Source organism: Corvus hawaiiensis, chromosome 16 (assembly GCF_020740725.1).
Source record: "Corvus hawaiiensis isolate bCorHaw1 chromosome 16, bCorHaw1.pri.cur, whole genome shotgun sequence".
In the NCBI taxonomy this organism is placed as follows: Eukaryota; Metazoa; Chordata; class Aves; order Passeriformes; family Corvidae; genus Corvus; species Corvus hawaiiensis.
In genome coordinates this window covers 8,723,144-8,744,205 of record NC_063228.1, presented here as the reverse complement: position 1 = coordinate 8,744,205, position 21,062 = coordinate 8,723,144, and the positions used below count along the sequence as shown (strand labels likewise).

Below are 21,062 nucleotides of genomic sequence, written 5' to 3'. Positions count from 1 at the left end.
AGAACGGAATCAAAGTCACCACATTAATTTAATAATTAAAAGGGCATCAGACAAAAGAGGAAAAAACATCCCAATCTCCTGATCAGGGATATTTTTAGCAGAACCACGTGCATGACATAGTACACAGGGAGGAGTCCCCCTCTCCGAGCAGCTCACGCAGCCTGGTAGGAGACCAGGGCAGCTAAGAGGGCAACAGCTATAATATATATCTGTTTATATATATATATATATATATATATATACCTGCCCATGGTATTTATTGGGGAACTGTGTTGTGTAGCTGTAGGTACCCTGCAAGGCCCTCTCCAAAAAGAATCTGATCTGCTGCTATCTGAAGTTCAGTTACTTTCTGTCCATATGGTGTGAATTTAAATGCTGATACATGTCTTTTTCTCCCACCCTGCAAACCAGGCTCCTTGCACGAGGTGACAGTAGGATGGCGTTGAATCTGGATTTGGTTCCTCTCCCAGACGAAGTGGCTTGTGCTTAGTGCAGGGTCATACAGGCATGGGAACAGCACAGACACCTGCCTGGCCTAAAGCCCAGCTCATCTGATCAGAGATGATCACACAGGTGCTGCCTGCACCCTCCGAGTGCACACCTGGCAGCGTCACCAATGTCCCGTATCAGCTGGACAGTGCTCTCTGTATCCGGCCGCACACTTCCTCAGCTCCCAAAGTCACCATCATCTCGGCAACGCTCGGGCCGTGCTGCAAACACAGAGGGAGTCACTGAACACATGGAACTGAAACTTCCCGGCACGTGTTTGTGCATCATGGTGACTGAATCTATGGAGCGATTCGCTCTTGGATCGCTGCCAGACTGAGGGGGGGGGGGGGGGGGGGGTCATTAGCAGCTCAAACAAAGGCTTGGGGTTTCTCCTCCTGAAGGCAAATGCCAGCCCTGGTCAGATGGACCTGAAGGATTAGCACCAGAGCTGAGCCAGGATTAGGCTTTGGAGAACTTTTGTAAAACTTGGGTTTGAGCTCTGTGAAAGCAGATTGCACATAATCTCAGAATTGTTCTTTTTACCTGCCGCCCGCTGAGCACCAAGCGGAGGAGCTGCATCATGCTGCTGTACTTGGTCTCTCTGGTTTGCTTCTGAAGACTTCTCAGGTCTTTGTTCAACTCCTCCACAGTCAAGGCAGCTGCCTGCCTTGTCATGAGCCTTTAGGAAAGAAGGTGTCCTTACAGTCTGGGGACATGAAAACCACAGGATTCCTAACTCTCACGCCTGCCCTGTGCCCGGGGTGCTCCCTCTGCTCACAAGAAGCAGAGCTCATTCAAAGGACCAAGTTTAAACCACAGAATTATGCCACAGATGTGGAAATCCATAGAAAAAGCAGTAATTCTGATTGGTTTTTAAAGAACACAATTTTCAGAGATGAGAAGCCATTGCTGCCACTACTCAGCTCAGACAGCAGCACACTTACCCTAAAACTAGTTTTCCTATTTCATCTACTTCTGCAGAAATTGTTTGTAGCTGCTGCCGGGACACCGAGGGCCTGACCCACAGGTAAGAGTAATCACTCGACACCAGATTCTTCAGGAGGCTTATGTGACCCTAGGGAAAGAAAGCAAAGCTGGCAGGGCAGAGGGCTGTGCTGTGGAGGAAGCAATTCCATCCAGCCTGGGCTTCACAGCAGTGTTCACACCTTCACAGCAGTGCCCTTGTGCTGACAGCAAGGTAGCTCGGTTTTCCACCCCCAGAGCCCCCCGGAGTGAGTGGGGACACAGAGGCAGCTCAGAGAGCATTGGCTGTCCCTGAGGTGCTGAGCAACATGTGGCTGACTTGGAGCTAGCTGGGGAAGTGGCCACTTTTCAGCATGCAGTGGGAAACCACACGAGTCACCATCCTGTTGCCATGTGCAGCCTTCACACTGGGACAGCTGGGTCCCTTCCTGCCCATACAGAGGGCTTTATCCTTCACAAGGAATCTCCCAGATACTCCAGCAGCATCCCCGGAGCAGACTGGGAACAGCTGGAGTCACCTTCCCCCTGCGAGCACTCAGCCCCTTCACCAAAACCCAGGCTCCTGACACAAACCCCACTGGTGTCTCCAGGAGCTTCATCCCTCTTGGCAGAGGCTGCTTGGACTTTGCTTCCAAGGCCCAGAGCAGCAGCAAAGCAGAAGCACCTTATGCTGTCCTGTCAGCAAAGGGGAGAGGTGAGTGGGAGAGGCCAGGAGAGGCCTCTGCTGGCATGAGGGACCTGCATGCTGTCATGAGGGACATGGGGGCTGGAGCTTCCTTCCCAAGTCAGCTACTCCCTGGGCTACAGGACAAGGGCTCTTTGGAGGTTGTCAGCTCATCTAGACAAAGCCACAGCTGATCTTATCCAGTACTACCCCCCCATTCAGTTCTGAGTGGGAAGCAGAAGGGTCTTTCAAAAACATCCTGCAATTCCATGATCACTTCCACGGCAGGGACACGTCATCCCTCTGCTGAGGGAGTTCCGTGCTGGCTCGGCAAAGTAGGGATGAGTTTAAGACTCTGCAAAGACCACCAGGACATTCACCAGGCCCATTCCCACAGCTCAGCCGCCTGTATCAGGGGATTTTGGCAGCTGGCTGGCACACAGCCACCAGAGCTGGCCGTGACAGCTGTGTGCAGGTTGTGCCACAGCAGAGCTCCTATCACAGCCCAGGGCTCAGCCGAGTCTTCATCCAGGAATCTCCACAACACCTCAGCTCCCAGAATGGTAGCACAGTGCTCTGTCACTACTCATACTTTTCTCAGCAGGAGGACTCGCTCCACATATTCATCTTCCAGAACATCTGGATCCACTTGCTGATCCCCATAGACGAGCTCCACCAGCCCCTGCAGCTCCCTAACGAGCCTTTGGCGCAGCCCTTGGTTCTCAATGTGACGGGTGAGGTGAACCCTGTAACAGAGAAAAGACCTGCTTTTGGATTGCTTTGGGTTATGTTGGATCTTATCACCCCAACCACATTTCACAGAAAGCACAGAATATTCTGAGTTGGAAGAGACCCACAAGGATCATCAAGTCCAACTTTTAAGTGCATGGCACATGTGGGGACTGAACCCATGACCTTGGCTTTATTAGCACCATGCTCTGACCAACTGAGCTAAAACTCAGAAGTGCTAGAAAAGCAACACTAAACCACGGTCAGACACTCTACAAAGAAGCATTTAGCTCTGGTGCCCCACAGTGAACTGATGATGAGACCACTCTAAGCAGCACAGTGTCCTAGCAGCACGAGTGTACTTGCAGAGGAACTTTTCAGAAGCGTTAGCTCTTTTTAGATGTTATTTTCTTATGTTATAAACTTAAGATTTTAGATCCTCCCAGCTACATCCACCCTCTGCCTAGATTTCCAATGTTGCCAGCCGCAGTGCACAGGATAGGAGGCAGGAACGGTGTGAGAAGAAACTTATGCTTCTTCTTAGCACAGCCCAAAAGCTGCTGCACCAGAACCATGCTTGATCCAGCAAACAAAACCTCCAGGCAAAGCCAAGTGCTAGGAATAAATTCTCACTGATGTGGTACTTACTACATTTTAAAGCTACCACTAATATTTTACCTGTTGAATTCTGGGAGAGCTTCCAGGTCCAGAAGAGCAGAATGGGTTGTAATTCTGCCTACTTCAAACTGGGAGATCAGCTCCTCCAAAGTCCTCCCCATCTTCTTCTCTGCAACACAACCCAAACAGAATCAGAGGGGTGTGTGCTCCCACACAGAACAACCACCACTCTCCTCACCACAGGCCTCGGGCATGGGGCCAGGCCAGCAGCACACTGAGGAAAGGTGACACAAGACAGCCACCTGTGCAGTACCAGCAGCAGCAGGGACATCCTCCAGCAGGCAGGAGGGAACTGTCAGCAGGCACACACGGGATGCTGCCCTCTCCCCAGGAGCCTGCTCTACTCTCAAGGCACCAGGAACTGGGACATTCTGCTTGGCTTCATCACCTTCCTCAGCGGAACACCTCCACCTCAGTCAGCCAGAGAGAAGTAACACTCAGCTAAGGGGCTTCGCTGCCCAAGGAAGATTTCATTCCCAAGCAGAGCTCTCAGAACACAAGTTAATTTGTGATCCCCACACAGCAAGAACCACAAAAGGAGACATTGACTCAATTCCTCATGGTCTGTCAGGTTAAAGGAGAAATGGCACAGGTGTCAGACAACACTGCAATTATTAACCACAGAATGCAGTTTTCCCAAGAGTTCACAGTTGCTCAACCTTGAAGTGAGGGTTTTCCCAAGGGGGAACCCATTAAGCATCAGACTCAATTTTAATGGCTGAACAGCAGCAGAAAGATTTCCACCATTCCAGCTCCTTTCACAGGAGCTTTGCAGAAGCCCTGGTGGCACCCCAGTGACTGACTGGTTACCTTACACCCATTTCCTGACCCCTTCAAACACTGACAAAGTTCTCAGCTATTAAAATAAAACCAGCCCATGCCACAAAGTCAGCATGAAGTGACCTGGCAGGCAGGAGCCTGTGGTGTTACCTGTGAACCCTGAGCCGCAGTTGGTGACAATGTCCACCAGTGCCTCTGGCAGGAAGCCGTCCCGAGCAAAGTGCTCCAGGAAGATGTCCCCCTGCCTCTTGGACAGCTTCCCACCATCCTTGTTCAGCAGCAGTGGGAGGTGGCCAAACTGAGGGGGCTCCCAGCCAAAGGCTTTGTAGAGGAGCAGGTGCTTGGAAGTTGAAGTCAGCCACTCAGTCCCGCGCAGGACATGGGTGATGCCCATGTAGTGGTCATCTACCACATTTGCCAGGTGGTACGTGGGGAAGCCATCCCCCTTGAGAATCACGGGGTCACCTTCCACCTCAGCCACCTCATGCTTGTTCCAGCCATAGACCAGGTCCTGGAAGGGTTCCACCCCCTTCTCCAGCCGGAAGCGGATGACGCAGTCAAGGCCCTGTGACAGCTTCTGGGCCACTTCCGTGGGTGTCAGGTGCCGACACCGGTTGTCATATCTTTGGCAGATGAGAACAAAGGTTTCCACTCAACACAGGCCAACACCATCAGCCATTTTTACATTCCCAAAACTCTAAGCAGATGCCTGAATTTTAGCTGTAACCCGCCCACTACACATCCAGTCAAACACCTCATCTCTGGAGGGTGACACATGGCTTCTCTCTCTACGGGCAGCGAGGCACAATCCCATTGCAAAGTGGCTTTTTGCAAGTGCGCAGCCCTGAGAGAGCCGCGTGGGACAGGGACAGGGACTCATACCGTGGGGTCTGCTGGCTGCGCAGAGCCTCCCTCCGGAGCAGCTGCAGGCGCTGTGGGGTGCAGAAGCAGCGATAGGCAGCCCCACTGTCCAGCAGCGCCGCGCTGGCCCTGCGGTACAGCTCCAGCCTCAGCGACTGCACGTAGGGCCCAGCGGGGCCGCCGCGGCCGGGGCTCTCATCCGGGGGAATACCTGGAACACCGGCACAGCAGGACTTGAACAGCTGGGCTGTCAAAACAGCTCATAGAAAGGCAGAGCCAAACCCACCCTCAAACTGAGTACTGTTAGAAAGATAAGGTTTCAGTAGGTGAAAAATGAAAGATGTTTCTAAATACCTGCCCAGTCCAACATATCTTCTATTCCTTCTGCAGCTCCGGGCACCACCCGATTCTGATCTGTATCCTCCACTCTTAAAATAAAGGTCCCTTGGTATTTTTTGGCAAATATGTAATTGTACAAAGCAGTCCTAAGGCCACCCAAATGCAGAAAACCTGTAGTCGTGGGGAAATCAAAGGAGACTGTCACACTGAAGACCCAGAGAAGAGTTCTAAATATGAGCTGGAAGGGCGATGGATGCTGCCTGCGATAGTAGCGTTACCGAGGCGGGAGGTGACCGCACGAACACAGCTGCGGGGGCACAGGCTATGAAAATAACTTATGGATGACTGCTCCCACGAACAGATTCCCTGAAATGACCGGGAAATCCGTTATAAGCTGGCACATGCCAGGAACAGCACTGCCACGGTAGACTAACAGTGACCCCGCACAACCAGGAGGGCACCGGGACACGCTGGCAGGGCGAGCTCAGAAGCTCCGGCAGGAGCATCAACCCCTTAGCTCTCCAGGAAGCCAACACCCACCTTCCCCACACCCGCCCCTCGAGAGCCCGAATAGATGTTTTCCAACCCAAAGCCCCGCCCCCGCCGCAGCGGAGCCCCGGGGGACGGGCAGGGGCGGGGCTGCCGAGGGGCTGGTTACCTGTGGGGCTGGGGCCGAACCGGACCCGCGGCTCCCGCCCGGACCCGGACCCGGACCCGGACCCAGACCCGGACCCGGACCCGGACCCGGACCCCGATCCCGATCCCGATCCCGATCCCGATCCCGATCCCGCCGCGCAGCGCAGCGCGCGCAGAGCTCGCGCCATCCCGCCACGCGCCCACGTGGCCGTGGCGCCGCTTCCGCCCGGCCGCGGCAGCCAATCCTTGCGCGCATCGCGGCTGGGGGCGGGGCGTCCCTTAAAGGCGCCTCCACCCGCTTCCTCCGGTCGCGCGAGGGGACCGCGACCGCCGCCACAGGCCCGGCAGCGCGGGGGGGTTCCGGTGCTCGGGGAGCTAAACGGAGGGTCCGGCGCCCCTCCCGGCGCAGCGCGGCCGGTGCTGCGGGGGCGAGATTTGGGGGCTCGCACCGCCCCCACGCTGAGGGGCGGACGGGGGCGGCTACGGGAGCCGGCGCGGCCCAGCAGCAGCGGCGGCGGCGGCAGCGTTTCCCGGCGTGCCCCGCGGCGGATTTGTACACAATCATCATGGCCGCCGCCGCTGCCGCCGCTGATGGTACGAGCGCGGCCGGGAGCCCGCGATGTCGGGAGCCCGCGGTGTCGGGACCTCGCGGTGTTGGGAGCCCGCAATGCCGGTGCATGGGGCGGCGGGGCGGGCTGGGAGGCGCCGGCGCGGGGAGCCGGCCCCGGACACACTGCGGGAGGCGCTCCGGGGCTGGAGCGGGGCCGGGCCGGGGCAGCGTCCCGTGGGCCAGGATCTTCCTGTCCGCTCCCCACAGGTGCCGAGGAGCCGGGCATGGAGGCGGAGCCTCAGGAACTGCCGCTGGGCTGCGGCGGAGGGGGCGGCTTGCCGGCGGCGGGGAGGTCTCCGGAGGGCGAGGAGCGCCAGGAGCCCCCGCAGGCGTCTGTCAGCAACGGCGGCGACGAGGGCAGCGGGAGGGAGCTGGTGGAGCTGAAGGTGATCTGGAACAAGAACAAGTACGACGTGAAGTTCTGCCTGGACAGCACGGGAGCCGAGCTGAAGCAGAAGATCCACTCGCTCACAGGTCTGTCGGGACCGCCGCCGCCTCCCCCGCGCCTCCTTCGCGCCTCCCTCGCCGCTGCCGCGGGCTCCTAATCGCTGTGCTTGTCTCTAGGCCTCCCGCCGGCCATGCAGAAAGTTATGTTCAAGGGACTTCTGCCAGAGGAGAAAACGTTGCGGGAAATCAAAGTAACAAATGGAGCGAAAATAATGGTTGTGGGCTCTACCATCAACGATGTGCTAGCAGTAAATACACCCAAAGAAGCTGCTCAACAGGAGGTCAAAGCTGAGGAAAACAAAAAGGAGCCACTTTGCAGACAAAAGGTTATTAATGTCTCAATAATTGCTGGCATGGGGGAGCGGTAGGATTTACGTGGTTCTCCTGCAGAGAACTGTTTAGTCCAGCAGGGACTGGGGCTTTGCAAGACTGCTTGTGGTGCCAGGCACAGCCAAGCGTTTTGGCTAAGAAATGGAAGTGTTTGATGGATGTTAGTGCAAACACAGTCCAAATTAACTTTGTCTAAAACATAACTAATTTTTATTGGCACAAAAGAATTTGATCTCCAAAAACTGCTTAAAATGAACACCAAGAGAGCAGTTCCCTCAGCTGTCCCAGCCCTGATGGGAATGTGGGTGTTTAATTCTCCTCTCACATTTTGGAGCACAGTGCAGTGAGGCTGGTTTGGTGGTGCTGCAGTGTGGCTGGTGAAGGATTGCCAGCTCAAAGTATTACCAGCCCTGTGCCTTTCTCAAAATAAATTTGGTTAAAATTAAGTAGTGCCTCTATGAAGCATGCTGTTGGTTTTCTGTGATTTATTGCAGTTCACACTCAGTGTCAGTCCCATCATTTCTTAAAGATGCTCAGCCAGGTACAAGCTGTGAGTGTGAATTTAAAAGTTACCACTGCTCTAATCCGTTCTGGTTTGGTGCTGGGTTGCACTGCCAGTCACAGAGGGCTTCTGCCGTTCACTGGATGTAACAATTCGGTTTTTATAGACATGTATTTATGTGTATGTGTATTTGAGAAGGCTGATACCCTTGGCATTATATTGGAGTTCTGTTCTTTTTGGTAATTTCTTGAGAGTATATTAGAAAGTGCACAATAAGTTTGAAAAGAACTGATGCCCACGGGACAGATGCCTGTGAACAGCCCTCAGCTGTCTCTCAGTGCCATTGGGATGTAGTTCGGGGGAGCAGCTGGAAGTACATTGCGAAGCTTTGTAATGTTTCTGTGAATTTAATTTCTCTTTTTATATTGTAGCAACACAGAAAAGTATTGGATAAAGGAAAACCTGACGATGTGATGCCTTCTGTCAAAGGTGTGCAGGTGCGTGAATAAGGTCTTGAGACACTCAGAATCAGAAAAGAGACTTCTTTGTGATTTGAGACCTTTCCCTGCTGATTCAGTCATTCTTTGCTGTCTTAGCAGAAAGCTGGAAAGATGGATGGTCCTCATGCTTAAAAAGTTGAGAGAATGTAGCTTTTCTGTCCCAGCCCCTGCCCGTGACTGATTGTGTCTCGTTGCAGGAGCGTCTGCCCACGGTGCCGCTGTCCGGCATGTACAACAAGTCAGGGGGGAAAGTCAGATTGACCTTCAAACTCGAGCAAGACCAGCTGTGGATTGGTACAAAAGGTGAGCACCTCTCAGCCTCGGGGATGAACAATTGGTGATTAGGCTGTGACTGAACTGCGTGACCTAGAAAAGCTTCTCCTCTGACTGAGTTGTGTTTAGGGAATAATGTTGGTATTGCAGTGCTTCAAAAAACTTTGTTTCCTGTTCTCAGGTGCCATTCTCCCAGGTCATTGAATAGTACTTGATATTCCACATCAGTTCCTGAAAAACTGGAGTTGAGTGGTGCCAGCAGACTGGCCCAGTGTGCTGTTCCTGGCTCCAAATGTAAACAATAGTATTTGACACTTCTGGCATATCTCAAAAGCACTCCATAAGCATGGATTTGATGCCAGCAGTACACAGGGGCTCAGTGGCTTAGCCAAGACTTGGAAGGAAAACTCAGAACTGGGATAGAAACCAGGAGTGTTGGCATCTCCGGCACTCTCTGTCCTTCCAGCCAAAATTATGTCTCGTCTCAGTAATGCACAACTGTGGTGCTGTGCAGAGGGGTTGGTTTGCAGTCATGAGTGGTGCCAGGAGGAGCTAGGAATGACGTGGGGATAACGTACCTTGCTGAGGATGTCTCTGTCCTGGTTTTGGCTGGGATAGAATTGATTTTCTTCCCAGTAGCTGTTTTGGATTCAGGATGGGAGTAATGCTGATAACAGCGGATGTTTTGGTTGTTGCTGCACAGTGCTTCCCTCAGTCAAGGACTGTTTGGTGTCTCAGACTCTGCCTGTGAGGAGGCATTCAAGGAGCTGGGTCAGGACAGCTGACCAGAGCTGGCCAAAGGAGTATTCCCCACCACAGAGCATCATTCCAGTATCAACTGGGGGCAGTTGACTGGAAGGGACTAGTCACTGATGGGGGACAGGCTGGACATTGGTCAGTGGGTGGGGAGGAGCTGTATTGGGCATCACTAGTTTCTCTGGAGTTTCTTTTTAATTTTATTTTATGACTGTTATTATTACCAGTAGTAGTAGTAGTACATTTTACTTTGTTTCAATTATTAAACTGTTCTTACCTCAACCCATGAGTTTTTTACTTTTTTCCCCAGTTCTCCTCCCCATCCCAGTGGGGCAGGGGGAGTGAGTGGCTGCATGGTGCTTAATTGCTGGCTGGGACTAAATGGGACACTGGGATCCCCTCACCTGCCAAGGAAGCTATGCTCCTTCAGTTTGACTAGGATGGGCAGTATATAGTGATGAGCAAGAGGGATGAAAGTGCTTGCTCACTGTCCCAGTAAAGTAGCCTAATTGGATGGTTATACTGCCTCCAGCTGCTACAGTAGTTCCAAAGTAAGCAGAAGTGTCAAAAGTTTTTGACCCTTTCTTTGTAGGACAGACTTGACTGTGAAGATTTTTTCTGGCTTTAAAACCTCTCTTGATGCCAGTTGCAATGATTTCTCTCCTGGGTGAAGTGATGGAGCAAGGCATTGGGCCATGTTTTTCCTCAATAGGTTGGGTAGGCAGATTTTTCTGTTACTGGTCCCAGGTTCTAAATCCATGCACAGTATTTAGGTGATTAATCTCTTTCATCACCTTCCAGAAGAGTTTCAAGTATAGTGTTTCTGAGGTGTTCTACGTAGTGTTCCTAAAGCTGTGAATTTGATTCTTTGTGTAGTCATGTGTTTCCTGTAACCTGTTTCCCTACTTTCCCAAATTAGCAGCAGCTTGCTGCCTCTAGGGAATGGCTGTAATTGCTGGCTGTTATTGGGAAAAACTTCCTACTCTGAGAAACCCATGGCAGAGGCCAGCAGGTAAGGGCTGGAGTAAACACATCTGGGTGTTCACACAGCTTGTCATTTGCTGGCCCTGGAGAGTTGGAGCTGGTTCTTCCCCCCACCCCTGCAGCCTCCCTGGGCCTCACAGAGGGTTTGTGCAGGTGTTTGTAGTCTGAAGTTTGGTACAGGCAGATGTTCCCCAGTTGCTCTGTGTCAGTTGCACAGAGGCATTGATAATAGGATTTGTCTGTTGCTGGGATACTCAGAGCAGAAATTGATTTGGGGGATGCTAAAGGAGGGCAGAGTGGGGTTTCCTCTCATGAATGAAGTCACAGGTCTGAACAGGTAGTTCAGAGTGAGCTCAGTTATGGTGCTGAGGCAGAGAATATTTTTCCTTACATCACTGAGTTTATCTCCCTGTGTGCCTTCTGTAGGTAGGTGTGAGGTTTTTTTGGATCACAAATGAAATAGATCTATCTCAAGAACTCAGAGTTCAGCTTCTCCTTCTTAAAGTGTTTTGGGTATTCTTTGTCTTGTATCTGAGAAGGTAACTTTCGGCTGATGCTGAAGGCTTGAACTGAAAGGCAGGATCTTGGAATTAAGTGTTCAGAAAGGAGTGAGGACAGAGCTGACAGGAAAACTCTGCCCTGGACTGTGTATTTTGTTGCTCTTGTCATTGCCTCTGGCTGGCTGACGTTACCCTGCCTTGTAATTGTAGTCTTTTGGGGCTTCAGTTTTTCTTACTTGTTCTTTCCCTATTTACTCTTTTTTATTCCCTTCCCTGTGCTTCTCTGCACTCTGTGACAGGGTAAAGCCAGGCCTAAGCTTTCAGAGTTAGATCAGCCTATCTTTGCCAGCTTTCAGCCTTGCTGTTGAGAGTTCAGTATAATCCTTGGTAGTTAGTCCTGAATATTCTCCTACCTGGACTAGATTCCACTAGGATGAGCATCCCTGCTGCTCTCAGGGGAGTTCCTTATGTGAAAACATTAAGTAAATCTTGGGATTTCCCATCACTCAGTCTAGGCCCAAATCATGAACACTGAAATACTTCCTGTGATGCAGGGGAACTGTGTGATGCACTTTTGGATTCCTTCACACTACTGGGGTGCCAGCTGTGGGGTGTGTGGTGCTGCAGCCACCACGTCCTGGGCAGCAGGTATCCAAAACTCACCTGGAGGGTAGACTGTTGACCTGAGGAGATTTTGGCATTAATGGAGGTGGTGTATGAAATTAATATGAAATACTGCTTCCCCGCATGTCAGAAATAATACTTTGATCAATTTTAATGTAGAGAGAACAGAAAAGTTACCCATGGGGTCCATTAAAAATGTGGTGAGTGAACCTATTGAAGGCCATGAGGATTATCACATGATGGTGAGTAACAGCTCTACTTTAATCATTACCATCTAATTCCTTCACACAGTGCACACTACTGAGGCTGTAGGTCAGAGCATGCTGGAGGTGGATGGTGGCTCCAGCTTTGTGGAGATGGGGCCATGGGCTTCTCTCACACTGTCAATATTTTGGGTCCATATTGAATATCTGCTGCTGTGTGGAAATCTGGACTGGTTTCACACAAACATGAAGTGCTTAAGTATAATTTTGTATCTTCTGACTGTGACAGTGTTAAACCAGTAAACATACAACATAGCTCATGATTTCTTAATGGTAGTGATATTTTTTGCTACCTGATTTAATTTCTAGTTTCTGTGGTATTTATTTAAACAGGCCTTGATGGAGTTTAAGAAAAAAGGATTTGATGCTGTAATATCTTTTCACACCTGTAATTTTCTGAACAACTGGCATGGGATCTGGCAAAGTTACATTTCAGAAGAGAACTGTGCTAATGTGCTGAATTTTTGGCTGTTTATTTTAGTCCATGAGGTTTTTTTAAGATCCTACTTTTCAAAGTACAGTAACTATTTTTTAATGTTGAAGTAAGTTTCTTTTCTATAAGAAGTCTGTTTCCTTCTGTAGGGGGAGGAAAGGGAAATGTTTTTCCTTAAAATCATGACCTGCAGAAGGGTGCTACTCTAGTCTCTGTCCAAATACTTGATTTTTGACCACTCATGTAAGATGTTGTCCTCTTCAGCACACGTTACAATATACTTATCTCACAGCAAGAACAGAGGCTCTGACATGCCGTGGTGCCCCTCTTCTGGGCATAGGAGAGAAATTGGGAAGAGGACATTAAGTCTAAATATAAAATCCTATGACTATAAAAACGTGGTCATTGTCTTGTTTAGTTCCTGTTTGGCTTCTCAGCTTTGTCATTTCTTTAGAGACTCTGAGTTATGCTTCAGGTTGTCTACTAGAATAATTTCCTCATGTTCTTGAAACTGGCCAGGAGTTTTGGTTACTGTTGTGATGTTGTAAAAGGAAAGAGCTCATGGTTTTCTCAGTGCTCTGCAGCTCTTGTTCTCTGGAATGCTCCTTTAATTGCCCACCAAAGAGCTGTAGGATGCCCTGAGTGCTGGAGGGAGCAGCAGGTGGGACAGGCTAGTCTGGTTTGGCAGTGGACGAGCTGTGCCTGTCCACTGGGACCAGCTCCTTGTTCCCATGTGTAAATGTTGTCATTTTTAATTGCAGGCATTTCAGCTGGGCCCAACAGAAGCATCTTACTACTGGGTCTATTGGGTCCCAACTCAGTATGTCGATGCAATCAAAGACACGGTGCTGGGGAAGTGGCAGTATTTTTGAAAGCACGCTCACCTCTGGCACAGGAAAATGACACAAATCTAAGGACACTGCTGGGAGAGGCCTCCAACATCCCTGGATGTGACAGTCCTGGAACTTACTATTAAAACATGCTAAACGAGGCATGGATGGAAGCCAGAGGTGATGTTCTTTCACCATTAGTTTACTTTTAACTTAAAGATTTCACCATCCCTTTTCTGCAGTCAGCTTCAACCATATTTAAAGCAAATACAATGGAAATCAATAAATCTTAATTCACAAAATATCGTGTGTAATACACTTAAATCTGCTGAGAGTTGATCTTCCAGTTTAGTTTTAAAAAGAAAATATTACAATGTATTCTTGAGGATTTTTTACATGGTTTGAACAAAAACAAATATTTTCATAATCTTTCAGTTATCAGCATTAGACTTAATTTAGTTACTTGGTTGTGACTGGGACTTTGAGGAGCAGATTTTTAAGAACAAACTGTAGCAGTGTGCAGCGTTGCTGTTCGGTGAAGCCATATCCCGCTGGCCCTCCAGGGCAGCTTCCACTCTTTGGTAGCAGAACTAATTTTTTGTTTTAACCCAAAGATGCCCTGCTTGTTTGGGATTTTTCCTCACCTTTTCCTGACTCTGGCAGCTCCGGGTTGGTCTGTGTAGCGTGTGTGGAGCAGGTGAATTCTGCAGGGATGTTTTGCCACGGCAGGTGACCCAGTGCTGCCAGCTGTTCCTTCTCGTGCCAGGTCAGTGCTTCACCTCCTGCCCTGGGCTGCTACATTTTGGGAGCATTTTCTTGCTCGTGCATGTTGCAGTCCAGGATCATATTGCAACTGCTGCATTGACACTGAGCTGTTGAAATGGAAACACCGTTGTGCTGCCTGGTACGAGCAAGGGGACACAGTGACATGGACATGGATGGAAACACCGTAACGCTGCCTGGCAGGAGCGGGGTGACACAGATCTCCCAAAGGGAGGGAACCTCAGAGACCTTCCTGCCCTGTTCAGGGTGGGGGCAGTAGGGAAGAGAGAAGCTCAGATGCTGTTTTGGATTCTTAATAACAGTAGCAGTCTTTTCTGAGCTGGATTTGAAAATTTGTAGTGATCTTGAATTCAGTGAATCATATTTTAGATTAACTATCCAGCAAGTGATGTTTTGAAATGTAAACCACCTTCCAGCTTTTCTCCTGTTCCAGTTCACAAGAAGCCCTCACACCTCATTCTGTCAGAAGGAACGTGCTGCGCCTCGGGCTGTGATGCTCTGTGTGTCATCCCAGCCATCCATCCACGTGCCATTTCTCTCAGGTGTTGTGAACAGAGCCCTCAGCCCTGGACAGGTGCAAAGCCCGTAGCAGATGGTATTGTGCAACCAGACTGGAGCAGTTCACACATCCCTGCTCTGCATTAGCGCTGGGGCTCGGTGCTGCTCCGTGCCAGTAGCTCAAACCCATGCAGAAACAGCCTTTTAGGAATAGCTAATCTAAATATGCTCCTTGAGGGAAGAGCCCAGTTGAAGCTCAGCAGGTGCAAATTCCCAAATGAATACTTACTTTATTTGTATTTTACTTGAGAGACTGGAAAACACATTGGCTTTCTGGTAGGTGTTGAGGTTACGTACTTCCCTGTAGCCTCTAGATAGCAGCTTTTAGTTTGTATTTTCTGTTAGAACAGCCACACAGTATGAGTTTTAAAGGTGTTTCATATCCTACATAGGAACTAGTGACGTGCTTGTTACTCTTGTAGCTTGAGGTATTTCCTTTCTGTGTACAAGCCAGCAGCAGTGTGTCCTGACATGAGTGGCTGAGGCCAGAAGAGCCATGTCAGCTCCCTTGGCAGTCCCTGGAGCAGTGGGGGCAGAGGGGAGCTGGCCTGAGTTTACTGGTGACAATGTCATGGATGAAATGCAGCCATCACACTTGTGGTTTTCTAGTTGCCAGTTGTGGTGTTAAGGCTTAAATTAACAATTCGTTACCTGGTGGAAGGTATGGGCACTACAGGATAAGCAAAGGGGTGACACTGGCTCTTTCTGTCACCTGGGGCCATGTTGGCACTTGCCACCTTGCTGGTTCTGTGATGATCAGCTCCCATTTGTTCCTTGACGTGCTCAGACCTATCTGTGCATCTGTTCATGTTCGTTTCCTTTCCTGTTCCTTCGCCCCCTTGCTCCTGGGGAGGGCATGTGCCCGACTTCCAGCTCCTCCCAGCTCCTTTGGCTTCTGTGCTGGACACAGCAACCGGGTGAGTAACTCTGGGGTGAGTGGGGACAGGCACCGACCCACTGCTGAGGCTGTCGGGGCACAGGGCAGTGTCACTCTCCTGCTGCTCCTTGCCGGAGGGGCACAGCTGCTCTTCGTCCTGGGCCAGGTACAGCCCAGCTGCTCAAAAGAGACTGAGCACAAACCCCTTGGTTACATACAAACCAGTTTTAAACATGAAGAAAATACAATACACTAAGAAAATGTGATCCTGTTTAGGTGCTTCCTTGCAGGTTGGTTTTGATTGGAAAAATAAATTGTTTCATTTTTTTTGTTCTATGTGCAAAATTTGAATTAAAATACAGGAAAGTGACTTATAAATGCTTTAGTTGGTGTTTGTTGGCTCAGTATCCCAGGCTTCTTGGGACCTCTTTGAAATGAATATTCTAACAAATTAGCAGCACTACTTTTAAGATCCATTTTTTTTTCTGGGAATGATGTGGAGTTTTGTGTGTTCTGGTATACACCAGAGGCAGTTATTGACATTAAGAAACACCCTCTCTTTAGTGGGATAGCACCACAGTTGCCTCGCAGCTATTGCCTGCCTCTCTCTTGGCTTTGGATTTTGCTCTCTGGTCACTGTGACCATCCCAAGGCAGACTCGACATAACCGATGGTCCTGGGGAGGAGTTTGGTGGTTGGTCCTCAGTGAGACACAGTGTGTGAGTAAAGTGCAAGAACACTCGGCATTTGGAATTGGTGCTAAAGGTGATTCTGAGATCTGACATACAATTTTTGTGGGAAGTTAACAGTAACAGCTGCACAAAAGTGTATTTCAGCTGTATTGTATTAAATTACAATTTAACAGGATGTTTTTCAGCAGTGACTGGTTCCTGCTTTGTGTAGGTGTGATTCCCTGGGAGCGTCCTGGGGTGGCACTCCGTATGAGGTTGCACTGAGTGCTTTCTGGGTTTGCTGATTGCAGATTGAAGTATTCATGAGGCAAATGCAGGTTCCTGCAGGACACAACTGGTGTTTGCTGTTGGCTGCTCCCAGAGCCCAAGCAGTGTCCCCTCCTTGCTGCTGTCTTGGGATCCCTCCTGTCAGTCTCCCAGCTCCCCAGCTTGTTCCATGACACTGAGTACCACAGCTCCCCTGTGTGCCATCCCTTCCCCTCTCCATCCCTACCCAGCACTGCAGGTTTCTCCTCCTCTACTTGTCCCAAGTTCAGTATTCTTTCCTTCTCCATTTGTGCATCCCAAGTGTAAGCAGTCCCAGGATCACTACTTTGTTGGGAATGCAGAAGTGTTGTTGCTCAGCCTGGTTGGGGTTTGAACAGAGACTGTCTTGCATAAGAGCTTGTGTTACTCACGTGGTTTCATACCAAGTTTAAAGTAAATTAGTAATTTCCATTAATGACATTGATGAGGAATGTGGACTACAGTCAGGATGTTCTGGTGACGGAAGAGAGTGATCTGGATTCAAAGGAGATAAGAAACTGTCACCACCACCACACTCTGCTGGTGCCACACACCCTGCCCAGCTTGCACCTGCTGGCTGGTGCCCACTGCTCCTCCATGCTCTAAGGGCCAAAGAGAAACAATTCCCTGCTGCTGCGCTGCCCAGGTGCCATGGTGGGGTCTGCTCTGCACCCCCTGCCCCACAGCCACGGTCCTGACCCCACCGGTGCCGCTGTCTTGGGCACAGCACTCCCTGCTCCCATCCTTGCAGGGCTTGTTTCCAGACTTCTCTTGGTTTACTTTTCTTCCTTTGTAACTTGGTTTTTCCAGTGGAGCTGTTTACACCCTCAGTTCTGTCCTCCAGCCTTTCTCCACCTGTTACGATGCAACCGTTGGCTTTGTTAGTGAATGTCCTTGTCACCGAAGGGGAGCAGGGGACCAGGAGAGCCATAACAAGTCTTGTATGAAACGTGGCCATTTTACTTTCTAGCCAAGGATTCACCTTGGTAGCTCATGGAAGTTCACTCTGTCTTATCCATACTCAAAGCAATTAATTCTTTGGTTTTATATTAAAAAAAAACTTAAATATTTGTGTCCACTGCAGATTTATTTTAAATGGAATATGTGAGTACCATGTATTATGGTATTCTTAAATAAACTATTGCCTATTTTGGGGGGAGGGAGATGACAAATATTTAGTCTTAGATTTGCACTGCTGGATTTTTTAAGTGTAACCTTGACTGGTTATCCTGGTGTTTTATTCTGTAAGATTAGTCTTATGAATTAAAGTTTGATAATTAAGTATTTCTGTGTTTGAGTGTTTCCATATTCTGTAGGTACTGAGCTACTTCCTCCTGCATGAACAGCTGTGAGCAAAGGGTTTGTAGTGAATTTCTTTGCGGGAAGATGGACACAGGCAGACATTGTGACATGTCAAAGCTGTGGATGCCCATCTCCCAGAATGGGGATTTGGGTGTTGCTGCCCTGTGCCACTGCACGCGCATGGGCTGTGAGTTACAGGATGATCTCTACCTCCCTGCCCAAAGCTGGGCTTTAATTTGCTTTTACACCAAGACTGGCCCAGGCCTGCTGGGCTGGCCCGCCCCTGGCTGCGGTTTCACAGTCCCACTCCCATTTAACAGCTCCCAAAGCTCGGGAGCAGCCCCAGTGCTGGGCTTTCAGCGGCCTCAGGTTTGTCACGCTGAACAGGCGCTGCTTGGCTTCGCCTCTACCTTTAGACACCTCCAGTCCCCCCAGCCAAAAAACCCCCATCTCCGAAACAGTGCAATAGCCCCAACTTTGCGCTGCCATTCTCCCAGCGTGTGCCAGCGGGCAGGTTCCTGTTCGGTTCAGTGTCCAGGTGTGCCCTGGCTGTGGCGTCCAGCATTCAGTTCACGCGGGGGTCCCCCCGCAGCCCCCTGTTCCCCGCTGTCCCTCGGGAAGAGCTCCCAGCCCAGCCGCGCTCCCGGCACGTGGGGCTGGGGGGGCTACAGCGGGGTGGCGGCAGGAGCCGGGTCCTCTGCCGCTGCCGCCAGGAGGGCTTCGACCCGCGTTGCCGGCGAGAGGAATTTTCTCAGCTCGGTGCCCGCGGCCGGGATGGGGCAGGTGCCCACGGCAGGGGGATGCGGGGCGTGTACGCTGAACCCGTACAAACGATCGGGAGCCGCGAGGGGAAGCGGGGCGGGGAGGCCGATGGGCCCGCGGTGTCCGGGTGCGTGTGCGGAGCGCGGGGCCGGCGCGGGGGGCGGAAGCCGCGTCCGGGACCCGCCCCGGCCCCGCTGACTCACGGCGACAGCGCGGCCCGGCCCGGCCTGGCCTGGCCGGGACATGGGCGGCCCCGCCGCGCCGCGCCCGCGGGGGCTCCGGGGGGCGCCCCGGGGGCTCCGGCCGCTGCTCCTGCCGCTGCTCCTGCTGCTGCTCCCGCCGCCCCCGGCACAGGTACGGCCGCCGCTGGGAGCGGTGGGTGCGGGAGGGTGGGACAGCGCCCGAGAGGGGACAGCGCAGGGGAAAGGTGTGGGGGGGGACAGTGCGGTGCCCTTGTGGTTCCCAGTGTGAGCCTGTGCTCACTGTGCCCCGCGCGTCCTGCGGGAGGGCTCCGGCACACGACACTTCGTGCCCCGGGTGTGACAGTGCGGGCACGGGCACCCCGCGCTCGGGGCAGGTGCGCGGGAGCGTCCCGCGTGTGACACCGGTGAGCGCGGGGCTCGAGCCGTAGGGCTCAGGGTGGGTGCCTGAGCGGGGATCGGAACCCAGAAGGGTGTACGTGGTGTGGGTGAAGCGGCCGTGGTGCCCGCGGGGCCGGGATGCTGCCGGGGGGGTCCCATGGCCGTACATGGGTGGCGTTGACCGCTGTGCGCTGGGGTGCCGGGCTGTCACCGGTGTGAGACGCCCCTGCGGCACCCAGAGCAGAGGCTGTTCTCCATCCTCACCCCTGGGCCTGGCTGTGGCCGGGAGCGGAGTCCCCTTCCTTGGCTGCCCTCGGCCCGCTCCTGCCTGCTCCTGCCCGCGGAGCTGCTGCCTGTCAGGGTGGTGCCTTCGGAGCCGGATCCAGCAGCTGGTGGCGGTTCAACTGGATAGGCAGCGTGCCAGGGTGGCTTTGGATTACACTGGTAGACCTGCTTCATTGAAGGAAGCAGCAGATGCTGGCGCCGAGTTTCTGTCTGTGCTTGGCTGTCCCCCTCTATCCATCTTTGGGGGAACGAGTGTGCCCCGAGCCCACGGCTGAGCTCCGGCCGCAGCGGCATTACTGCAGAGTCCAGGGTGCTGTGGTGGGAACCTCGGGAAAGCACGGCTCCTGGGAACACCCCATGGGAGCAACAGCCACACTTCTGGGCTGGGGCTGGCCAGAACGGCTGCTGGGGCAACTGGGGCTGGGAGCAGAGGGAGGGTGGCAGCTCACAGGCACTCAGTGCTCCCAGTTCTGCCACTGGTGGTTTGTCGGGAGCGGGCCGGGCAGCCTGGCCTTTGCCCGAGTGCCCTGGCGCCAAAACACTTGCAGAATAGATGGAAAAAACCACAGAGCATCAGGGGGGAAGGAAGCACAGAGCCCTGACAGCTGGGGGGCCTCGGCAGTCTCAGTTTCCCCCGGGCAGGTGGCCACACTGTGAGAGCCCCTTGTCTGCCAGCCTGGCGTGTCCCCAGCCAGCAACAATCCCGCCTGCGTCCTACAGGGGCTGGAGGAGCCATGGTGGGCAGCAGTCCCCTTCCCTGCCTGCCCCACCATGTCCTCTGGGCAAAGCCAGAGCAGGGAAACTTGCTCTGACGTCAGCTGAAAACTAAGCAAAAAGAAGTGCAAATAAAAACTGGGCTGGAGACATAGAGGTTGGTGTGAGGTGCATTGTGAGGGAGGTTGTGTGTGCTCCTGTGCTTTGTTACAGCTGAAGGAATCTTCTGGCCCTGCTGTGCCACAGCCGGTCCTGTACTGTCTGCTCTGCAAATGGTCTCAGACATGCATGTTGGCACCGGCTGGGCACAGGCTGCTGGCTGGTCCCTGGACAGGCCCCCAGGACAGGCTCTGCCAGCTCAGGCTCCCAGAGCAGTGAGGGGTCTACTGAGGGGCTGAGTTTGAGGGATGTCCTTGGGCTCTCATGCTAATCTACGGCCAGCCAGGGGCTCAGGCGCTGCTGCCAAATCCCTGGCATCGGGGACTGCCAGAGCCATGTGGGTCCCGTTGCTGTTTGCCCATCCATGTTTGCCGACAGGGCGAGGCTGGCATGTGTGGCACTGGCTGAGCTGGCGCTCGCTATGCGGATGCCATACGTGGAAGCAGCAGCTCCTCTTCCCAGGTGAATTTGCAATTACTTCCTCAATGTAGCTGAAACCTGCAGCTCTGAAGGCCTGGGCAAGCAATCATCACTTCTCTGGCATGAAAAGTCACCCAACTCGTTTGTTTCTGGAAGGAGCCAATGGTCGAGCTTCTCTTGTCGCCTTCAGAAAGGCACCCAGGGTTGTGACTGGGAACAGCCACACTGCAGTTCATCCCACCTGTGGGAAAACTCATTCCAGGGAGAGGAGGGGGAAGGAAGGCTTCTCCAGCCCCAGGATGGCTCTGGTGGGATGTGAGTGGTGCTGCAGGAGCCAGGGACCAGAGGTGCAGGTGGTGCTGGTCGCCGTGGGCTCAGCTGCCCCAGGAGCTGAGCTGCGCAGAGGACCTGGACTGGGGGCTTGTTCCCAAG

The 21,062-nt window shown here is 52.3% G+C and overlaps 2 protein-coding genes across 3 annotated transcripts; one reads left to right on the top strand and one right to left on the bottom strand.

Moving 5' to 3' along the window:
- Positions 1-9: 9 nt before the first annotated feature.
- On the bottom strand, positions 10-6,489 carry EARS2 (glutamyl-tRNA synthetase 2, mitochondrial). Of its 2 annotated transcripts, XM_048320764.1 has the most exons (10): positions 6,183-6,489; positions 5,803-5,890; positions 5,540-5,695; positions 5,207-5,396; positions 4,475-4,947; positions 3,545-3,653; positions 2,730-2,883; positions 1,434-1,564; positions 1,033-1,168; positions 10-710 (listed from the first exon to the last, which is right to left on the bottom strand). In XM_048320764.1, exons 1-10 carry the CDS (start codon positions 6,414-6,416, stop codon positions 627-629), a joined length of 1,755 nt encoding a protein of 584 aa, XP_048176721.1. In that variant the 5' UTR covers positions 6,417-6,489; the 3' UTR covers positions 10-626. The 2 variants fall into 2 exon arrangements, with proteins under 2 accessions (XP_048176721.1, XP_048176722.1); XM_048320765.1 differs by lacking the exon at positions 5,803-5,890 and having other exon boundaries at positions 6,183-6,363.
- Positions 6,490-6,607: 118 nt separating this feature from the next.
- UBFD1 (ubiquitin family domain containing 1) lies at positions 6,608-17,691 on the top strand. Its single transcript, XM_048320766.1, has 7 exons — positions 6,608-6,754; positions 6,978-7,244; positions 7,335-7,543; positions 8,481-8,546; positions 8,747-8,852; positions 11,846-11,928; positions 13,144-17,691. The coding sequence occupies exons 1-7, from the start codon at positions 6,727-6,729 to the stop codon at positions 13,252-13,254; spliced, it is 870 nt and encodes a 289-aa protein (XP_048176723.1). The 5' UTR covers positions 6,608-6,726; the 3' UTR covers positions 13,255-17,691.
- The last annotated feature ends 3,371 nt before the right edge of the window (positions 17,692-21,062 follow it).

Coding starts and splice junctions, on each gene's coding strand:
- EARS2 (XM_048320764.1), bottom strand. CDS start 6,416: ATGCGCGCAAGGATTGGCTGCCGCGGCCGGGCGGAAGCGGCGCCACGG. Junction 5,891..6,182: donor GTTCGGCCCCAGCCCCACAG/GTAACCAGCCCC, acceptor CGGTCATTTCAG/GGAATCTGTTCGTGGGAGCA. Junction 1,169..1,433: donor ATAGGAAAACTAGTTTTAGG/GTAAGTGTGCTG, acceptor TCTTTCCTAAAG/GCTCATGACAAGGCAGGCAG.
- UBFD1 (XM_048320766.1), top strand. CDS start 6,727: ATGGCCGCCGCCGCTGCCGCCGCTGATG. Junction 7,245..7,334: donor GAAGATCCACTCGCTCACAG/GTCTGTCGGGAC, acceptor GCTTGTCTCTAG/GCCTCCCGCCGGCCATGCAG. Junction 8,853..11,845: donor GCTGTGGATTGGTACAAAAG/GTGAGCACCTCT, acceptor ATTTTAATGTAG/AGAGAACAGAAAAGTTACCC.